Below are 21,804 nucleotides of genomic sequence, written 5' to 3' on the forward strand. Positions count from 1 at the left end.
TTTATATGTAGATAAAGGAGTTTTATATGTTGATAAAGGTAACAAAGATAATGCAAATATCAACATAATATTGTCCAAGTAAAAATTAAATCGTTAGAAGAGATATTGATCAAGAGAAATTTAAAAATAACGTGAAATCAAAATTTATTGTTTAATTGATTTGAGAAGAAGATTCTATAAAGTTAAGTACTCAAATTTTAAAAATATCATAGAAAGAATTAATCATAAATCTGAATTATATTTTATCGGTATTAGTTATTTCAATTTCTATAATTATTTTTCTTGTGTAAGTATACATATCATGTATTCATATTTCTTTAAATATTCTAATATATTTTTAATATTTTAAAAGGTATAGTTAATAAAATGATTCTTAAACATTTGTCTAATTCTTAAAAGAGAAAAAGGAAAAGAAAGAGAAAAATATTAATTCAAAGCTAAGTAGCTAGGTGATATTATTTGCAGGCAGGCCCGGCTCTGGGCATAGGCGGGTAAGGCCTATGCCTAGGGCCCAGGTTTAAAAGGGGCCCAAAAAAAAAATTTAAATTATTAAATTATTTAGAGATAATAAATAATAAATGGTTAAAATCGGATCCAGGAAATCTCGCCGCTTCCCAATACCGATATCCCCTTTATCTCCCTCGCCTCGTTCGACGCGTCTCCTTCTCCCGTTCTCTTTCTCCTCGCCTCGTTCTCCGCGTTCTCCTTCTCCCGTTCTTTCGTTCTCGTTCAACGCCAACGGCCAATCTCGCGACAGCCGACTGTCGACTCTTCATCTCCTGCCGACGCCGGCGAAACAGCGATCTCCTGCCGACGCCGGCGAAACAGCGATCCCCTGAGGGTTTTCCACTTTTCCTCACCGACGCCGGCGAAACAGCGATCTCCCCTGAGGGTTTTCCTCACCGACGCCGGCGAAACAGCGATCTCCCCTGAGGGTTTTCCTCACCGACGCCGGCGAAACAACGATCTCCTGCCGCCTCGCCCCTCTGGACTGGCCGTCTTCCTCCGTTCCTCGCCGGCGAAACCGCGAGGCTTCAAGCTCGCCCCTCTTGCCGTCTTGGCGTCTTCCTCGCCGGCGAAACCGCGAGGCTCGCCGCTCGCCCTTCAGCCGGTCAGCCCTCTGGCCCTCTTCTTCAATCTTCGACCGTCTTCCTCCCGGCGAAACCGCCTCGCCCCTCTGCCCTCTGGACCTCTGGTCGAGTGAAACCGAGAGGGCCTCGCCCCTCTGCCCTCTGGTCGAGTGAAACCGAGAGGGCCTCGCCCCTCTGCCCTCTGGTCGAGTGGTCTGTGGTCGTCTTCTTCGGATTGCTGTTTACAGTTTGTCTGATTGCTGTTTACTCAAACAGTGAAGCCGATCCGGTAGTTTTTTTACTTTTTCTAATATTATTGTTGTTTAGATTTAGCTTTTAAATAGTAATTTTTTTTGTTTGATTCAGCTGTTCTACGAGTCTTTTGACGAATCGGGCAGTGGATCGTTTGACGGACTACTAAGGTAAATTATTTCTGTTCTATTATTAATTGTTGGTAGATAGTTCATTATTAGAGTAAAATTTAATTAATAATTTTGCAACTAAAAAAGCAAGAAAATTTAATTTTATATAAAAAATTTATTTTTATAATTAAAATTTTAATTTATTTTAAAAAATTTTTAAACCCACCATTGTCGGTCTCAAGTCCGAATAAAAAAGGGTGAGAGAAAATTTTTTAAAATAATAACAATCATTTTAAAAAAATTTTCGCCTAGGGCCCTCCGTGGGCTTGAGCCGCCCCTGTTTGCAGGGGAGGGGCTTATTTTTAAAAATTCGCCTAGCTCTACAAATTGTCAAGTACGAGCCTCCCTAATTGTTACATGACTATTTTGCATCACTTGACCACTTTAAAAGTAAAAAAAATGGATTCATATATTCATAATCATGAAAAATAATACGTTACATTAAAAATGTAGCATGAAACTCAATATGATGCACTCAAACTGCATGGATGTGAGTCTCAATATTTATGGATGTGGGATCCACTGTATAGAGTGTATCATGTTAAATTTCATGTTACATTTTTCATGTAATGTATTATTGCTCAATAATCATATTATAATTTTGAATTAAATCTATTGTATATTCAGATTTAAAATTTGATCATATAATTGTTTTAATTATAATTATTATTTCTTTTGCTCGTTTTGAAAAATATAGATGCACTCTAATGTCTCTTAGAGTATATTTATAGTGAGATTCAAAATTTTAATAAAATATAATGCTAAAAAATAAATTTAAAATAAAGTTAATTAGTTTTTAATTAATAAATTGTAATAGCCTCTCTTTGTTATTTTTTTAGAAATTTTTTATCCATCATCATAATTAATAAATTAAAAAGTGTAGCGATCGCATATATTTTTTAATTTCTCCAATATCATAGATAAGATTTAAATTTTTATTATCTAAATATAAAAAACTTTAAAAGGCGTACTTTTCATGTTTAAAAAGAATTTAATTTTCTTTATTTTTAAATGCTATTTATTTTTTAAACAAACAAACAAATAAATAAATAAATCCTTTTTCACTGATGTCATTTCATATCATTGTTTTACTCGTTTAAGTCAAATTTACCAATTAAAAAAATCCAAATTTATTGAAAATTTTGTTGTAAGAAAAGAAAAGAAAAAAAAAAATCCGACGCAGACATCTCGGCGGAGATTCCGCCATCCATCCCGGTTTACGAAGTTTCGCTGTAACAGTCGAAAACGTTTTGAAATCTCTTACGTTTCACCTATTTGATTATTAATGAATTATGTCGGCTTTAAAAAGCGGCACAAAGCGGTATGTTTGCTAGTTTCTGAATCAAAAGTATCAAGCTCATAACGGTACAAGAGAGCGATTTGTCGGATTAGTACGCTACGTATTGTGACGGGCGTGATTCGGTTGTTGCAGTAACGTCTGCGTCACGCAATACGGCGACCCAACAAAAATACAGCGAGGCAACGTGTCGTCGTCCCCATCGCCACGGCGGGCCCCATCCTGCTTCCCAGCCCCATGCCATGTGCTCTCTTAAAACTCTCGCTTTCTCTTATCTCTCTCTCTCTCTCTCTCTCCGCGTAATCTCCAACACCATGCTGCGCGTCTAATCGCCGCTCAAACCCTAGAGATTTCCTGATCATGGACGTTTCCTCGCCGGATAGCCATCCGGCGATACTCCGCCAGGTGGTTGCCTGCTCCTTCCTCATCCTCCTCTCCCTCGCATCAGGCACCGCAGGCGCTGATACGGACCCCGGCGATCTGGCCGCAATGCAGGTCATCGCCTCTGCTCTGGGCGCTGACCGCGTTCTCTCTTGGACCCCTTCCTCCGATCCCTGCTCCTCGTGGACCGGCATCACCTGCTCCGTCGGCCGCGTCACTGCGATCCAGGTTGGTAATAGGAGCCTCGCCGGCTCACTCCCACCTGAGGTACGCAACCTCACTGGTCTCGTCCGCCTCGAGCTCCAGCACAACCAGATCGCCGGGAAGCTACCTTCGCTTGCGGGACTCTCCTCCTTGCAGTTCCTCCTCCTCCACAACAACCTCTTCTCCTCCATCCCTGATGACTTCTTCTCTGGGCTGTCTTCCCTCCAGGCCGCTTTCCTTGACGAGAACCCCTTCGCGCCTTGGAATCTCCCCCCGTCTCTTCGCGATGCTGTTGCTCTAGTGAACTTCTCCGCCTACTACGCTAATGTCACTGGTTCCCTTCCTAACTTCCTCGCTACCTCCTTCCCTGGCCTTGATCACCTTGGCCTCGCGTACAACCTGCTTTCAGGCCCCATCCCTGCAGATTTTGCGGGCTCGCCTTTGCGTTCGCTATGGCTCAACAACCAGCAGGGCTCGAGCCGCCTCTCGGGCGGGATCACCTTCATAGAGAACATGACTTCCCTTGAGGAGCTCTGGCTACAATCCAACGACTTCTCGGGGCCTCTTCCGGACTTTTCCAGGCTCACTAATTTGGGCGTTCTTCAGCTCCGAGATAACCAGTTTACCGGAACTGTGCCCAGCTCTCTGACTGAGCTCAAGTCGCTGACTAATGTCACGCTTACCAATAACTTGCTGCAGGGCCCTTTGCCGGTCTTCTCTAATTCTGTAAACCTGGACCTCAACCCAGAAAGCGAGAGCTTTTGTCTCACGAAGCCAGGGAGGTGCGATGACCGTGTCAATCTCTTGCTTTCTGTCGCCAAAGATTTTGACTACCCTGTTCGTTTTGCAAACAACTGGAAGAATAACGACCCTTGTGGGTGGGAGGGGATCAGGTGCGACGCCAATGGGAACATCACTGTGATCAATTTCCAAAAGATGGGCCTCAATGGTAGCATCTCACCGGATTTTGGTTTGTTCACCTCATTGCAGAAGCTGCTATTGCTAAATAACAACCTCACTGGGACAATCCCCTCCACACTCACCAATTTGACAGGGCTTAATGAATTGGATGTGTCAAATAACTCTCTTTGGGGGAAAGTGCCTAGATTTAACCAGAATGTAGTGCTGAGGATTGATGGGAATGCCCATTTGGGGCAGGATACTGTTGCTCCTCCTGGTGCACAGTCTGGTACTACTGACAATGGAAGCAATCCTAACCCGGGAGGGTCTTCTGATGGGAATAGCAGCAGCAGCGGGAAGTCGTCATCTGGGCCTGTAGGTGTTATTGTGGGTTCAGTTGTTGCCATGGCTGTTGTTGTCATCCTTGTGGCACTGTTGGGCTTCAGCTATTACAGAAGGAAGCAGCAGAATTTTGGTAGAATTCAGAATCCAAACACAACCGTGATACACCCACGGTATTCAGGGTCTGATGACTTGGTGAAGATCTCAGTTGTGGGTTCAACTGCCAATGGGGGCACAATTGCAAGTGAGTCTTATAGCCGTACAAGTAGTGGTCCTGGTGATGTTCATGTAGTTGATGCAGGAAACATGGTGATCTCCATTCAGGTTCTTAGGAATGTCACCCACAATTTTAGCGAAGATAATATATTAGGTCGTGGTGGTTTTGGTACAGTTTATAAAGGTGAACTGCATGATGGTACCAAGATTGCAGTCAAAAGGATGGAGGCAGGCATAATGGGGACAAAAGGCTTGAATGAATTTAAGTCTGAGATTGCAGTCCTCACCAAAGTTAGGCACCGAAATTTGGTTTCCCTTCTTGGTTACTGCTTGGATGGGAACGAGAGGCTCTTAGTCTATGAATACATGCCGCAAGGAACATTGAGTCGGCATCTTTTGGACTGGAAAGAAGAAGGACTAAAGCCTTTGGAATGGAAGAAAAGGCTAAGCATTGCACTGGATGTGGCAAGAGGCGTTGAGTATTTACACAATTTGGCACATCAGAGTTTCATTCATAGGGATCTTAAACCTTCAAACATCCTCCTTGGGGATGACATGAAAGCTAAAGTTGCAGATTTTGGCCTTGTACGCCTGGCTCCAGATGGAAAAGGTTGTTCTGTTGAAACAAGGCTAGCTGGTACCTTTGGTTATCTTGCTCCAGAATATGCTGGTAAGCCTCCAATTCAGATGTGGAATATTACATGATAGGAACCTGCATGCTTAGAATTTTCCTTGCCCAGTCTGTAATATGATTAATAGTTCAATCCCTATCTCACCGACATTTAGTGCTACCGTGCAACTAGAATGTGCCTTTGAACTCCATCTTTATTCTTTATTATTGCTGATATCAATGGTTACTCTATGCTGCAACTAAAAGGTTCTATAGCCTTTAAATTCTGTTATACTATAGATGACACTTGCAGTCTAGCATGCGCCTGAATTACTGCAAGTCACTAACCTATCCATTTATCTATTTTTTGTAAGTATGGTTAAGAAATTGCATGCTTATCTGAGTTAAATAACTGCTCTATGAGATACTTGCTGAAATATTAAATAATATAATTTTATATATGCAAATAAATATTGCAATTCATTAAGTCACCTAGAATTTTCCTGTTTTCTTTCCTTATTGTGTTTTATGATGAATTCCATTTTTTGTAGTATTTTGTTGGGTAACTCAGATGATAATTGTTTATTGACTTATTTCATTGATATCTAGCAGACGTTACCACAGAAGGTTTCCAATGTAATCTAAAAAAAATCAACAATAAGATTTAATATCATATGGTAGGATTGACATTCCATGAGTGCAATTCTTTTATATATAACTACTAATCATTAAAGCAAAATAGTAGTGGGAAAAAAGAGAGAAATTTTCAGAGTTGGATGCAGTAGGAATTAGGCGACCTATGCATGCCACAGTGGAGGTTGTAGCTATAGGCAGTTTCTGCAAATATACTTCTGAGATAGGGAAATAATAATTCAAGCTCCGGTCACACATAATTAAAAGGGGAGATTTGCATTTGTTGTTGCTAATTACGATGATATCCATTTGAACCTGTATGGATAAACTTAAAAAGACAGCTCTCTTACCTGGCTTACAGAAAGAACTTGATGTTCTAAATATTATGACGATGGGGCTATCTGTGAAAATTTAAGAATCAATCTAACATTTTCATTTTGGTCAATAATTTTCTAGTAATCTCATTCTGTTCTTGATTCAGCATGCTGATTGAAGTATGATGTTATGATTTGTGATTGGTTTGCCTCAAGTTTGTGTTGCTGATTGTTCGTTTACATTTCAGTGACTGGTCGTGTCACCACAAAGGCTGATGTGTTTAGCTTTGGAGTAATATTGATGGAGATGATCACTGGCCGGAAGGCTCTCGATGAGACCCAGCCGGAGGAGAGTGTTCATTTGGTCACATGGTTCCGAAGGATGCAACTCAACAAGGACACATTTCAGAAGGCCATTGACCCAATGATCGATCTCGACGAGGAGACTTTTGCAAGCATTAGCACTGTTGCAGAGCTTGCTGGTCATTGCTGTGCAAGGGAACCTTACCAAAGGCCTGACATGGGGCATGCAGTCAATGTGCTTTCATCACTTGCGGAGCTTTGGAAGCCATCAGATCCTGATTCTGAGGACAGTTATGGAATCGACCTTGACATGTCTCTTCCGCAAGCACTAAAAAAATGGCAGGCTTTTGACGACAGCAGCCGTTTCGATGGAGCCACATCCTCTTTGGTGGTGAGCTTGGACAACACTCAGACTAGCATACCAACCAGACCCCCAGGTTTTGCAGATTCCTTTACCTCAGCTGATGGAAGATAAATTTAGTGGAAGGAAAAAAGAACGAGAACTATTCAGTTCTCAGCTTTGTCTATTCTTGTGTATCGTTCAGCTTTGTTCATCTTCACTTTTCTGTTTTTCCATGTTGCTAAATGTATTATTATGATGGTCATCTGTACTTGATTCGCACAAAACCTTCTCAGATCACTTCCTGCAGCTTGTCTGCCTTCAGTTTTATTAGCCAACAGCTAGAGTGGTCGAGTTGCAAAATTGCTTTTTTCGTCATTTATATCTAACTTGTTTTATATTTATTTGGGTGTGTCTGAATTCAACTTCACTTCATGGTATGTAGGCAATCATGAAGGTAATTTGCAGGTTCTTATTATCGACTCTGCTTGAAAGCTCCAAATTAATTAACTGGAAGCCGACCCACACCACTCAAGAAAAAGTACCGGAGTGCTTCAAAAGCGTGAAATGAAGGCTCGTCACGCGGGGGCATCACATGTAGCGATGAAGCCGATTCAAAAGTCAAGATGTCGACGATGAGCATTACATCTTTATTTCAAGAATTATATGGTAGCACATGTAATGTCCTACATCTGTTTCCAAAACTACTTTTTTTAATTCTACACTAACTTATTGCGCCTTCGTTGTCTCCACTTTGTATGGATAAGAGTTGGAATTTATGGGTTCATTTTGTAGGTCAACATGAACATGGCTGAACATTATGCTGAATTAATTCACTGGAATCAAGATATCAGATGAGGCAAGAGGTTGCTGATCAGAGGTAACAATAATCAATTAAGTTTCACCCCGGTCATTTAGATTTCAATTCTGTTAATTTAATATTAATTATGCATTGTAATTAAAAATTTCTAAAAATTAATAATTGATTAAATTCAGAAGCAATTCATACTGTATTATGTTATGTTAGATTCTTTAGGTCTAGCATCAACCATATGTTACTTTTACTGACCATGTGATGATGATAGGATGCGTTTCGTCCATTGCGGCGAAACCCCACAAAAAGTGATGAATGGTGTTATCATGTGTATTTAATTTCTTTGGCCCATCTCAACTTTCTTCCTTTGTTAAATCTATTTAGTTTTTTATTCAAGCATAATGATTTCTACTTGATCAAATAAGGATCTTATTGAGGTAATCAAGTGACCTACCTGAACAATCGGACTAGGCTAGCTCAATTGATTGGTCAGTCAAACCGAACTGATTCTTTGTCGAGTTAAGTCAGCTTCAACTAAAAGCATGTATCAGGAGCAGTCTACCTTCCAAGTCAAGGAAACAACTTTTCTTTGCATGAGTTGTCTTGCTGCTCCAGATTTCTTCCACTATAACTTGTTTGTTTCTACTTTTCACAAGAATTTGGTTGCTTAATTCAAACAAGATTTAGAACACTTGTTTGATTTTGCAATTAATTTATTGAAAGGAAAACAACTGGTAGCCTATAACAGCTTCATATGCTCTGAAAAATCTGCTAGTTTCTAACTGTATCGTTAATAAAATACCTATAGGTTCCAACAATGGGTCAGAGCTAGAACCAATGTAGGAAATTTATGAAATATCTGCAATGAAAGAGGAACTAGGCATGGAGCATTCGCAAAAGTAGAGCATAACTATTCATGCAGTAAATAAACCATTTTATGTCTTTTGAAGTTTAATCTTGCACAATCCAGAACATGCTTTTTCTTAGACGTTTGCAGTATAATTAATCAAGTATGCAAACCTCTTCATTATTTTAATATAATATATTGAAATCCTAGATGTAGCTGCGAATGCTCAAATGGTAGGCATGATTCAATTATTCCAAGCTCACCACCGTCTCTAGAACCTAAAAGCTCACATGATTTCCTACATTTAGTGTCATACATTACCTGTAAAAGGAGAATTAACACCTATACATACTGTAGCTAAGTTGAACAATATGATTAGTCACTTAATGACTCTCTGACCAAGAGCCATAGATGTTGACCTCTTAATTCACAAAGTGAAAGGTTGAATGGGTTTATATATGGAAGAAATTTAAAAATTGCAGTCTCTCTTCTAGATGTTGCTTGGTAGGTAGAAGTTATAAGTCAGCTTCTGGAGATGTTAAGATTCAAAAACACATGGATGCACATTCTTCATCTCAGTCACGGGATTCTTTTCGATATGAGCTGTGCGATATGTTCGATTTGTCAAAGTTCCATACTTTGAATCAACAGTGAATCGATCAATTGTTTGATTTTTGTATTGGCGCTTAGGCTATCAGGTATATAGATTCACCTGATCAGCTATCTCTTTAGCTATCATTTTTATTAATTCTTTCTAATTTGTAAACCAAAACAGATAATAAAAAGGGAAGCTGCTATTATACTGATAATATCGATTGTCATGGGACATTATTTTTCTTATGCAAGTTCTTTTTCCTATGAATTAGGCTTACCTCAATCATATTACTACAAATGAGGAATCGAGAAAAAAATATTTGTTAATAAAAACTCTATAGTATAACTAAGACAATTGACTTAGCCATCACATAAACTTATGATCAATAATGAACGTATCACAGAAGAAAAAGATCATTTAGTCTTCTTGCAACCCTAGGTAGATTAAGTACATAAGCTTTGTTTTTTGTTAACATCAATTTTCTTGCAACTAAAATCATTATCCAATAACCATTTTTCAGATGGAATAGTGAATCTTGTTAACACAAACTATTATTTTAAACATTTGGACACGTTTATATCATAAAATTTTATTTGGATAGTGATCCGGTCTGAAATCAAGGAAGGAACCAACAATGAGAAAGCTGATGATGGATTGGGGATCTTCGAGATTGTACTAATTGGTCGGAAATGCAACAATTTCAAATGATCTCTATAACACTCAAATAGAGCTAGAAGGGAGGTCAAGGTGCACTTTAATGCCACCACTCTTTAATGCCACCACTCTGACGTTTAAATCAATTTTGATGATTGAAAAATAAAAGAGAAAAAAAAGTGCGCATATTTGTGTCTGCAAGAGCAGACTCTTCTTATACTATGGGGTAGAGAGAGACACGACCTCTCTAACTCCCACATTTGTCTTTCCACATCCTCACTCACTCACCTTAAGGGATGTCATGTTCTCCACTTATGTCCTAGCATTTCGTGGTCCCACGTTCTTCGCATCCTTTGCTATATACGTCATCTACACTCAAGTACATGCGGTGATAATACAGGGGCATTTGGAACTGAGTCAAGCATGAGAAATTAGGAAAAATCACATTGAAAGACTGAGGAGTAGGGTGTAGGAGAGTTGGACGTCGAGGGGTCAGACGAAGGGAAGTTGGGCGTCAACGAATTGGATGTATACTTCCATGCACGTGAATCGATTAGTACCCAATCTTTGACTTGATCATACCTAGATGTCGATTTGGATCGAGTATGGTGTAGTCTTATCTTTGACTCCTAGCTCAGCTTAACTTTTAACTTTGACTTGGCCACGTGGGTGGTGCCGATTTCTCACCGCATCATATAGAAACCAATTCTAAGCTTTCCAAGTGTGAAGTTAACGTGAATATAATCAACACCACGTGTGAAAGTTGTTGAGAAAACCACATACATGATTATAGTCGATGTTCATTTATTTGTTCTTTATGGAAATCATGATTCAGAGCATTCGAAGACTCTCAGTTAACTCTCAGGTGTCAAATCAATTAGCGAATAGAAACTAGATCAAATTTCACATATGTGTGAACTCTTGCAGACATCAAATATCGAAACAAAATAATGTGAATTGGAATTCAGTGGCCACACCACGTAGATACTTGGACTATCGCAACCTGCCCGAGTTTTGTGCTTGCTGCATGCCAAGCACAAAAACAAACGTGTCACACACATCTCAAAGCCTGTGACTCGTCATATATAGATCAAAACCAAGCATGTAGATTGTACGTCTAATTAAACCGCTCCCTACTTATTATATATATTTATAAACTCGTAAACAAGTTTTAATTAAATAATGACATAAAATATATAGATAACTTTAAGCTAGCTAGCTAGCTAGTTTGTTTGTATGCCTTATTGTATAAATTTTATAAAAAAACTTAAATTAAAAAATTATATAATATCTGAAATACTATCAATATTGAGAACAAGTGGCACCAAAACGCGTTAGACAACTCATCAATAAATACCGTTCTAAATCTAAATAAGGGATGAAACAACAATACTAATTAAAAAAATGATAAATCCTATTGACTCAATCCTTAGGATCGATCGACCCGGTCCCATGGAAGTTTCTCATTGGCCACCAGGGTAAATCGGGAAGCGTACATAGCGGTCAACCCAGATGTCCAATATCCTTTGATTGTGATCCTCATTTGGAGGAAAATTTCTACAAATACGCCGTAGCTGGGGATCGAACCGCGAGTGCCTGGGTGACAACCTGGATGTCCTACCGCGACACCATGGCCCCGGGCTATGCTGTCTGGAAACTTGGAGACGAGAAACGGGAAACACGGAAACGGAGAAATGGCAATAATGAAGTTTCCAGATTTTGGAAACGTACAAGAACCCCCTTCGCCTTCTCCGTCGCACCCACCGTTCCACCAGCCGTCCGCTCTCATGTAGCGCGCGCAGCAGTTGCGCCCCTTCCGCCGTGCCCGGGCGCTGCAATCCCCCTGCATCGCCACTACCACCGCTCTTCCCGCCTCCGCCAGTGCTGATCCCGCCTCCGCACCACCGTATATATCGCCGCCATCACCCCGATGGCGTACTCCCGCCCCCTCCCTGTCATCTTTTCTACTGTTCCGGCTAGCGCCGGTGCTGTCGCGGGGTGGCTCCACACCTCCGCGGCGCCGTCCGGGACCGTGTAGAGGAGCTCTAGTGCTGCCAGCGCCCGCTCTGCGGTTGCGCCGCCTGTCTCCGACGCCGCTACGGCCTCCATTGGTCGTTTCTTGTAAGTGGAAATGTTTCCTAGCATTTCAGAAACGAGGACGGCAGTCTAAACGCCGTTTCCAAACAGCGTAGGCCCCGGGGACAATAATACTAATTAAAGACACTTCGGATAATAATAATTAATACCGGTCGATTTCTCAATGTGAATAGAAAGTACGCGCGTGATGGAACCTTCAACATTGAATAATTGAAATAAAAAAAAAGAAAAAAGAAAATATGATATTTGTTGAATAATATGATTAGTAGTTTTGATATACAATTGAGATAAATAGATAAAAGGGCAGGGAGTTCTTAGGACGATAAAGCCATAAAGGAGTCGAGTCTAAATTGTTCAAGTTTATTTGATAAACTAATCAAGCCAAATCAATTGAATCTAAAATGAATCAAATTGGTAAAATGAGTATTAAACTTGAGTTTAGTTTATTTTGATATTTTAAATTTATTTGATTAGTTAGAGAGTTGGATGTTATAATTTTGTTTTTCTTTTTAAAAACTTTTTTATTTATGTATAAATTTTATTTTATTAATGAACATAAATCATAAGTTTTATTTTTGTACATTGTTTATGAATATTATTTACGAATAATATAATTCACAATCTCTATCCATAAATATATATATATATATATATAATAATTTATTTAAAATAAATATAGATAACTTCTTACTTTTAAATTAGTAGAGAGAAAAAAATGTTAAGGAAACCGCGAGGCTTCATTTCTTCAAACTAAGTCCTCTAGTAGTTTTTAAAATATCAATTTTTAGTTTGGATATTCTAATTCTCAGCTGGATATTTTGGCTAATATTCTCGATCAAGTATTAAATTTTCATTTATAACTTCTGTAAAATAAGAGAAAGAATTAATCTGTAAATGTAGGAGATGAGCTCTCTCTTTTTCTTTTCTTTTCTTTTTTTTTTTTTTTGTGAATTTCACATTCTTTTCTTTAAACATTTTGCTGAATTATTTAACATTTAAACAATTTTCAATCTCTCTGGACCGAAGCTAGGCCGGATGAATTGAGCCGTGCAAAGCTCTTAAACCCCAATAGCCTAATTAACACTATTAAAACCACATTAAATGTGAAATTAGTGAAGGAAAGCCCCAAAAGATTAAGCCTAACTGCTTTTCAACAGTTTTTCCCACCGTCATAAAGTGAACTACTGCTATGAATTACCACATGTAACTCATGGACATTATTTAATGGGCGAGAATATATAATAATAATATAAAAGCCAACCGGTCTAGTCTAGCGGTCGACAGTCAACCGGGTCTATTTTCTGGCTTATTTATATGACACGTCAGGTGATCAATTAGGCCACTTGAACGTGCTCTTTCTCACCGTTTCTTCCCCGCGGTTTAATGGTTCAAACTTTGAACGGTCAACATTCAAATCAACGACAGGCATTTCTCTTTCAACAAGCCAAAATTATATAAAGACTCCAGAATTAGCTCAATTTCTTCCCACTCTACTTAAATCTAGAGAATCATACAATTCCGATCCTGATTGCTTGATAGATTTGGCTCATGGCCATGCCATGGAGGAGGAGCCGCAAGCCCAAGGCCAAGCCGGCGGCCGATAAGCCGCCTTTGACGGTCCCCGGAGATTGCCGTCCCACCGCACTTCCGCTGCCCGATATCGCTTGAACTGATGAAAGATCCGGTGACGGCGTCCACCGGCATCACCTACGACCGGAAGTCGATCGAGACGTGGCTCGAGCTGGGACACGCCACGTGCCCGGCCACCAAACAGGAGCTCCGCTCCGACGTGCTCCTCCCCAACGTCGCCCTTACCCGGATGATTCAGTCCTGGTGCGAGGCACACAGCGCCCTCGGCGTGGAGCGCATCCCCACGCCGAAGGTCCCGCTCTCCGTGGCGCAGGCGGAGGAGATCCTCTCCGGGCTCGCCGACGCCAGCCGCAGGCGCGACGCCGGGAAGTGCGGAGATCTGGCGAAGAGGGTGAGGGCCCTCGCGCGGGAGAGCGAGCGGAACCGGCGGTGCCTCGAGACCAGCGGGGTGGGTGGGGCTTTGGCGGCAACTTTTTCGGCGTTTTCTGCAGATTATTTTGAACTCCCAGAGCTATTGGAGGGAGTGCTAGCGGCAATGGCAGCGATGGGCGCGGCGGCGGTGGATGCGGAGGCCGCTTCGTTTCTCGCTGCGCCGGAGTCCTTAAGCCTCCTCGTGGAGATGCTGAGGCGAGGCAGCCTGGCCGCGCGCTTCAATGCGGCGGTCGCGGTGAAGTCTCTTCTGGCCTCGTCGAGCAAGGCGACTTCGGAACTGGTGTCGGCGACCGAGGGGATGGTGGAGGCGCTAGCAAAACTCGTGCGGGAGCCGATCTCGCAGCATGCGATGAAGGCAGCGCTGGCGGCGATCTACTACATGGTGAGCGATGACGAGAGGGCGGCGGAGATGGCGGTGGAGCAGGGAATAGTGCCGGCGCTGGTGGAGTTACTGGCCGAGCCGGAGAAAGCGATGTGCGAGAAGGCCCTTGCCGTGCTGGATGGGTTGCTGTGCTGCGAGCGAGGCAGGGAGGCGGCGTGCGGGCACGCGCTGGCAGTGCCGGCCCTAGTTAAGAGGATGTTCCGGGTGTCGGAGGCGGCGACGGAGCTGGCGGTGTCGGCGCTGTGGAAGCTGTGCGGGGATTGCCGGAGGTGTTCGAGGGAGGCGCTGCAAGTGGGGGCGTTCCAGAAGCTGCTGCTGCTGCTGCAGATTGGCTGCGGCGAGAAGACAAAGGAGAGAGCAACGCAGTTGCTCAAATCGCTAAGCGGGCATTGTTCAGGGAAGCATATCGACTGTGTTGATACCATGGATCTTAAGGGAGTTATCAAACACGTCTAATCAAAGATGTCTATCATATAACACAAAATGAGCATGTTATTTTGCCTGCTAATTCCAACTAAAACCTCAAAAAAAATTATTAGGTTAAATTCCTCTCAATTCAACAATATGTTTTCTGCCTTTTTATTAGAAAAAAACAATTTGAAATCGATAGAGGTGAATATTTCCAATAGGCCGGCTCACACGCATGCATGGATTCCTTCAACACAACAAGTCCATTCAGATTTGACTGGTTAATCTCATGATTATTTATAAAAAGATAAATTGAAAAATTATAAAAGCTCCAAACAACTATTTGAGCGGTTTGGAACTTAGAAGAAAATGTTATGTGATTAATTAAATCGTAGAGGCAAAATTTGTTTTGTCTCTGTTTATTTCGCAAATAATATTTTTCATTGTATGAAATAATTAATTTTTGGAAGCATATATATACTGTAAAGAAGAAGGGTAAGAATCTGTTTGTTTCAATGGATAATTTGCTGGGGCTGGCCGGTAGAGCCAGACAGTTCAGACAGGGCAGCTTGGTCGAGCAGTGAATGCCGATCGATTGGATCGAATAGGCTCATTTGGCCATTTGGTTCATGCATGCAAGCAAAGATGGTCGATCGTTCCATGCATCCATGAGCTATCTAGTCGAGTTGGGGGGTTCGACCGGCTAAACTAGTTGAACACATTGAGTGCCCAAAGAGATAGGTCATTTATCCATCTATTTTTCTATTTTCTTATAGTAAAGAAGTAAATGAATAAACTAATTAATTAAACAAGGGTAGAGGAATTTTTAGATAAGCAGGGCGTTGAAAAGTATATTAATGAGAATAGAATAACGAGGAAAAATAACAATTATTTATCAATATATATATATATATATATATATTATTGACTATAATTGTACATTGCATATGGCTAAGAAAGTCAAGTTGACTTATTCAACGCCAATTAAATCACATCACGTATTGCCTCGATCTCTTGTTTAAATTAATCTTATGAGATATTTTTTTTCTCTTCAATTTTTGTCAAGCTCTATACACATGCTGATCGATCATGCTAGAAAGTGACTGAAGAACGTAACATAAAGCACCTTTCAGTTTTGGACGCCTGTAACAGTAATAGTATAATTTTATTAGTTTTTTATTTTTTATTTATGATTAAATTATTTTAAAAAATTTCTTTAAAATTTAGACGTTAGATTGTAGTATCAAGTAAAAAAATTTAAATAAAAAGTGCGTGGGTATAACAATCCGATCCACGGGCAACTAAAAATTTTTTATATTTAATATTATCCTCCAACTTCTAAATTCTATATATATATATATATATATATATATATATATATATATATATATATATATATGAAACTTGGAAATTCGCCAAAGACAAATGAGTGGTCTCCGAAGGAGTCTGATCATTTACTTGCACATCAACGGACGTCACTGTGGATTGGAAATTAATTAAATCAGCTACATTCAACCTCTCACTCCAAACTAGAGTAGAGCTCACTAATAGTAATTCCACACATGAGTACCTTGCGCGGCGTTGCGTTGAACGACGACTTCCACGCATGGACTTCGACTCAGTGAGTGACTCCAGTTAATTTAATTTCCCTATAATTATATTGTTCGTCATTTTTGACCAAAACTAGCAGCTGGTCTCCGTGTATTACCAAGTGTATAGGCTAATCTATCTAAATAGACGTGGGCGTTGATTTGAAAAGTCAGGAAGGGTGAATTATCGATATCGACACGAGACTGAATCATGTGGTGGCTCAATACGTTTTATGCATGCCTCCGCGACTTGGAATTTTCGAAATGCATCCGATGCGTCGTCTACGTCGACAGTTACTTTCTTGCTTGTGAGTGGATCGTGTACGCCTGGAGGCTGGAGCACCGGAGGGCTTGTGAAAAAAGATTCGGCTGTCAATTATATGGATGATAACACAGACCTAGACTGACAGGATGTATACGTTATGGAAACTAAGAGTAGTTGCTTAAAAATCTTGAAATATATAGAAATTCTAAAGTACTAAAATTGATGTTAAGAAGTGTTTCCAAACATGGGCTGAAATTCAATCGATTTAAGCATTTGACCCGACTGATCTAATGCGATTCTAGGAACAATAATCTCAAGTCAAGGATCTGATGCAGATGTACTCAAGCCCGTAACTACAATAATTTGGAAACAGTAGCTTGCAGTATCATCCCCTGCTCCAAGGTCGAGTCATTGTTCTTCAGAGAGAATTTACAAAATAGGTTTGATGTAATTAACGTTTGAGCTGCCTGATTGTCAATTGAAGAGTTGCACAAGAATTGAAATGGCCAAACTATCCGATCTTCCCACGGGATCATCGATTGAATCAAATGGGAGCCGCACCAGAGTCGGAGAGAGACTACATAGTCGTAATAAGATTGATCATTAGATTTTCTCAGACAACATTATTCTGCTGAAATACATAGAAACATTGCACATCATGAGATGATCATAAAGTTAGAAAAATCCTCACCGTGAAGCTCTTCAGCAGGCTCGGTGGCACTGGTGGAAGTTCATCCTTCTTGTTCTCTAGCTTGGAGATAGACGATAAGTTAAAGCTGTCGATAAGAAGTCATGCCACCAATTCGATTAGGAAGCGTGGACAATTTGAGAATAAGGATGTAGATTGTTCCAGGTCAAAGTGAAAGTAAAAGAGGCATTTCACAATATTGCACATACATTCCTTTCAGTTTAATAATAAACCTGGGCACTTTTGTGAGATCGGCAGACTAAACATGACGACTGGAAGTTATATCTGGAAGTAATGTCTGAATGTGATTCTTTCTAACTAGCAAACCATTTTAATTTGTATAATTGACATAAAAGTGTAACCAAAGGTTACCGACTATTAGACAAGAACAGTTATCCAATCAATCAATAGCATCAGAAATTAGACGGAAAAGTGCATATTCTTCTTATCTTAGAATATTGGGACTCCAGAAATTTCAGCTTCTTGTTCTGGAAGATTGAAGCATCAGAAAAGGGATGCATTGCACCTTCCCTATCTCAATTAAGATTCAACATTTGAATAGCTATACTTCAGAGAGTATATTTTTCACTTCATGGCATGATTTGAATTATAGTAGCATATACTTAAAAAGGAATATTCCCTCTGTCTTGTACATTAATCTCAAGAAGCTTAAAGATTTATCTATACAACAAAGAGATAGATGGCAAAGTTATTAAGTAACAACTGCATGTGCATATAATCTAGCAAGGTAGGTAACTTTCATGCCTCTTGCTCAACTTCCAGAGTGAGCCCAAGTATGCACACACGACTCGTGCACATGGTAAGCACTAATATGCCATTAAAGAGCAGCATCAAGTAAATAAAAATTACAGAATATTCAAATGAACCCACGCAGAAGCACATCTAACAATTATTTAAACAAACACCAGTCACCTGCCATTGGAAGAATTTGGTGATTCTAGAATCTTCTCCAAGTACATGTTTTCTTTTAGATAGTCAAACTTGGAAGCCGCCTAGAATTTAAATAAAATAGAAAAAAATCAACAACTACATCAAATTCGATTTGGAAATGCACTATAGCAAGCTAGCAAATGACAAATACAGGTTTAAAAATTCAAAGAGATGTACAGAAATTGGTGGAAGAACAGAAGAATGCACTAGCAAATTTTTCTAAAAACTAAGTAGTTCAGCAGCAAAACTCTAGCATTTAAGATTCTATGTCTAACTCTTCATACCCATTTCGAGACATGAAACTCTCACACTACCACTCTGAGTTCACACACTGACAACCATATTGATCATGTGGAAAAGTTTTGGAAACAAAAATCTTTAGTACCTATATCTGTACCTATGTAACAATCAATCTATTGAGCTTTACTCTTGCAAATATAAGAGAAAGCAATTTAAAAATCAATTAGCACAATAGTGAAAGAAGTTTCACCAGCCTTGATTGCTGGAAAGGTTAAAAATGATATCTGGCAAATGTTCTGATGCTTCATACATTGAATTCTTTTTGCTAAAGATGTCTCCTAGTAATCATCTCAAGGAGATTAATGAATTAGATGGCTTAACATACCTCTTGTTCATTCTGAATAACCTTGGTCCACAAAGATAATACAGAGGTGAAAAAAAAAACTAAAGAGTTTTGCATTATCAAAGGTACTAGATTAGCGAAATTGATGAATCAATGCTTGCTAATTGACACTTAACTAAAGGTAATTCTGATAACCTAAGAGAACTAAGAGGTATTGTTCATCAACTCAAATTGAAGAAACACAATACAGAGGGTGACATAAGGATAACTGAGACCAGAGAAGGGTTAGAAGCAGGCAATGAATGATAAATTTTTCATTATTTTAATTAGGATCTGATAAAAAAAAGTTGTGGCCTCATGACCGCCGGAACAAGGACATAGTTTTAGTGGGTAAAAATAGAGGTGTGATGGTCAAGAGATTTAGATATTTACAATAGAACAAATGTTTTTTTTTTTCTAAAATGCTTATGTTAAAGTACCAATTTTCATCTTCTATATCTTCAAAAAGATGATTTAAAGAATAAGTCATCATGTGTACTCAGGAAAGAGTTCCAGCAGCCAATTATTTTGTTGTGAGATAAGTTGGCGTATAGTTGTCTCATATGCTTTGCTCCAAGCAAAAAAATTCAAAAGTTTCAGTTTGCCAAGTTTGCAAGTTTCTTATGTCACTCTTGTGATATGCAATTTGATTTTGTCAATTATCATCTGATGAGAAGGGAACATAGTTTTCACGACACACTTTATCTAATATGATCAGAAGCTGAAAGGCAAAATTTAAATACGTACAAAAAAAATATCAATTTCTTTGCCTACCTTTGTATCTTGTTTGTTATAGGCATGCCCTGTATCTTCTTCAGAAAAAAATTCAAAAAGTTCAAGTGTTCCATCTCCACCAAATTCCTGCAAAATTTAGAGTTACATTAACTTCCATTGATTATGTGAGTAATAGACAACAGAATTATAGATTGATCCAGACAGATAATTTACCCTATTCAATCCTCCATTCACTAGCAAATTTGTGACTGAGGACCCCTCATCAGCATCTTCATCGTGATATGAAAATAAAGGACGAAAATCCATTTCTTGGAATGAGCTGGATGGGTATCGGGATGGTGACTTGATTGTCAATTGTTGCTCTGAATAAGAAAAGGCATCTACCTGAGCCTATAAAAAACATTTTTAGATTTCAATGTTTGATCTGGTTGTGCTGACACATGTATCTAAGTATATGAAAATTGTTACTATTACAAACGTCTAAATTGCTGTGTTGTTCTTTGTCAATATGAAATATTATGTTATGGTAACAAGAATATATATATAAAAAATGGAATATCAAACAATAAATTGATAGATCAATTTTGGGAAAATGAAGAAAAGTAATCCACATAAACATACACAAAGATAATCAGTGGCTATAATCTAAGTTTGTTTTATTGAAACAGTAATCAACTTCTCTTTAAGGAACTGGTCAAAGCTACATTAAAAAAAAAAGAGTTTTGAAGGGCTGAGAGAGTTTAATGTACGATATTAGCATATAAACTTCATTGCATTAACATACCCATATAATTAACTACACATTCAGCAGCAGCATTATTGGCTGTCCTTTCTTGAAAAGGCTACTTAAAAGCATTCATGCAACTAGTATCACAAAAATTGGCAGACAACAAGAGATTAGCATGGTCACCGACAACACTGTCATAGAAAGAAAAATCATACAAAGATCTTTCAATACTGTTAAGATCACTGACGACAAAGTTCCTCTTAAGATGATTGATGACCAAGGAATGGTTCCATGTTTATCTATGAAATTAGATTAGCTTATCCAGTCTAGTATAGTACTCTAGGTTGTACCCTATTAGGATTTAGGAGACTGCAAGACTCATCACATGATGTACAAAGTTACCTGAAGAAGTCAAAATAAATTTTTAGTTATGATATAAAAAGACAAGTCCGAAAAGAGCGTGAGATTTGTGAATAATGGATTTTACTTTGTAGGTAGAGTGCATTATATCACAATTTTTTTCCAGTGAGTTCTTAGCTTCCTTATCCAATCGAATGCATAAATCAGTCGATCAACTTATTGGCACCATCGAATTTCTTTGGTTTTTCCATCGAACACATTATATCCCCGAATGTTACAAAAAATACTTGGGGTAATTGTAACCCAAAATAGAACTCGCATAGCGCATTAATTCCCAGAAGTGCAGATAGTGAGTGAAAGTTTTTTTTTACTTTGGCCGATTGGATCCTCCTAGAGATTTCCGAAAGCTTTCCCCGCTCCTCAGCTACCTGAGAAACACAGAAACAAGGCCAGCATGAACAAATCTGCAAATAGATGACACTGCAAGGTCAGAAGGAAGAAAGAGAGGGGAGGAGAGGGAACCCGTAGGGTGATGGTGTCGAAGATACGATCGGAAGTGCGTTGGAGGTCGAGAAGGGTTCCGACGAGCTGCCTGTAGCTCTCCACGACGTAGCTCTCACGCTTCCGGTTCCCTTCCTCCTCCGACACCCGCAGCATCTTTCTCCCTCCCTCTCTCTGTCTCTCTCTCTCTCTTCCCCGATTGGACCAAGGGAAGGGGGTAAATGGCCATTAATGGGCCGAGCCTTTTTTTTGCAAACTATTGTCTAGCTAAATAGAGGAAAATATCTCATTGATGGATTTGAGTAGGTCAAAATTTTCTTCTCAAATCTCTCCAACCTTCTTGTAATTCATCATCACAACATGTTATGTAGCATCTCTACTAGGTTTAGGTTTATTTATTTCATATTTTTTTTAATATTCAAACAGAGATTGTTAGGTGAAAAGTGAGCTAATTAAGAGGAAGGCCGTCGACCTCCAATTAAATAATTCTATAAAAATTTAAATATCTAAATTAT

At 39.4% G+C, this 21,804-nt stretch overlaps 2 protein-coding genes and 1 pseudogene across 2 annotated transcripts; 2 read left to right on the forward strand and 1 right to left on the reverse strand.

The window, feature by feature from the left end:
• Positions 1–3,091: 3,091 nt before the first annotated feature.
• On the forward strand, positions 3,092–7,392 carry LOC141839150 (receptor protein kinase TMK1-like). The gene is made up of 2 exons (XM_074726829.1): positions 3,092–5,502; positions 6,638–7,392. Exons 1-2 carry the CDS (start codon positions 3,150–3,152, stop codon positions 7,165–7,167), a joined length of 2,883 nt encoding a protein of 960 aa, XP_074582930.1. The 5' UTR covers positions 3,092–3,149; the 3' UTR covers positions 7,168–7,392.
• A 6,146-nt stretch (positions 7,393–13,538) lies between these two features.
• LOC141840781 (U-box domain-containing protein 21-like) lies at positions 13,539–14,998 on the forward strand (annotated as a pseudogene).
• Positions 14,999–16,969: 1,971 nt separating this feature from the next.
• Positions 16,970–21,511, reverse strand: LOC141841148 (uncharacterized). Its single transcript, XM_074729272.1, has 7 exons — positions 21,311–21,511; positions 21,160–21,216; positions 19,915–20,091; positions 19,741–19,827; positions 18,327–18,406; positions 17,397–17,481; positions 16,970–17,282 (listed from the first exon to the last, which is right to left on the reverse strand). Exons 1-7 carry the CDS (start codon positions 21,443–21,445, stop codon positions 17,250–17,252), a joined length of 654 nt encoding a protein of 217 aa, XP_074585373.1. The 5' UTR covers positions 21,446–21,511; the 3' UTR covers positions 16,970–17,249.
• Positions 21,512–21,804: the final 293 nt, after the last annotated feature.

The sequence above is a fragment of the Curcuma longa genome, chromosome 11, assembly GCF_044706935.1.
Source record: "Curcuma longa cultivar G26 ecotype Majalengka, Jawa Barat chromosome 11, ITB_CL_G26_1.1, whole genome shotgun sequence".
Lineage (NCBI taxonomy): Eukaryota > Viridiplantae > Streptophyta > Magnoliopsida > Zingiberales > Zingiberaceae > Curcuma > Curcuma longa.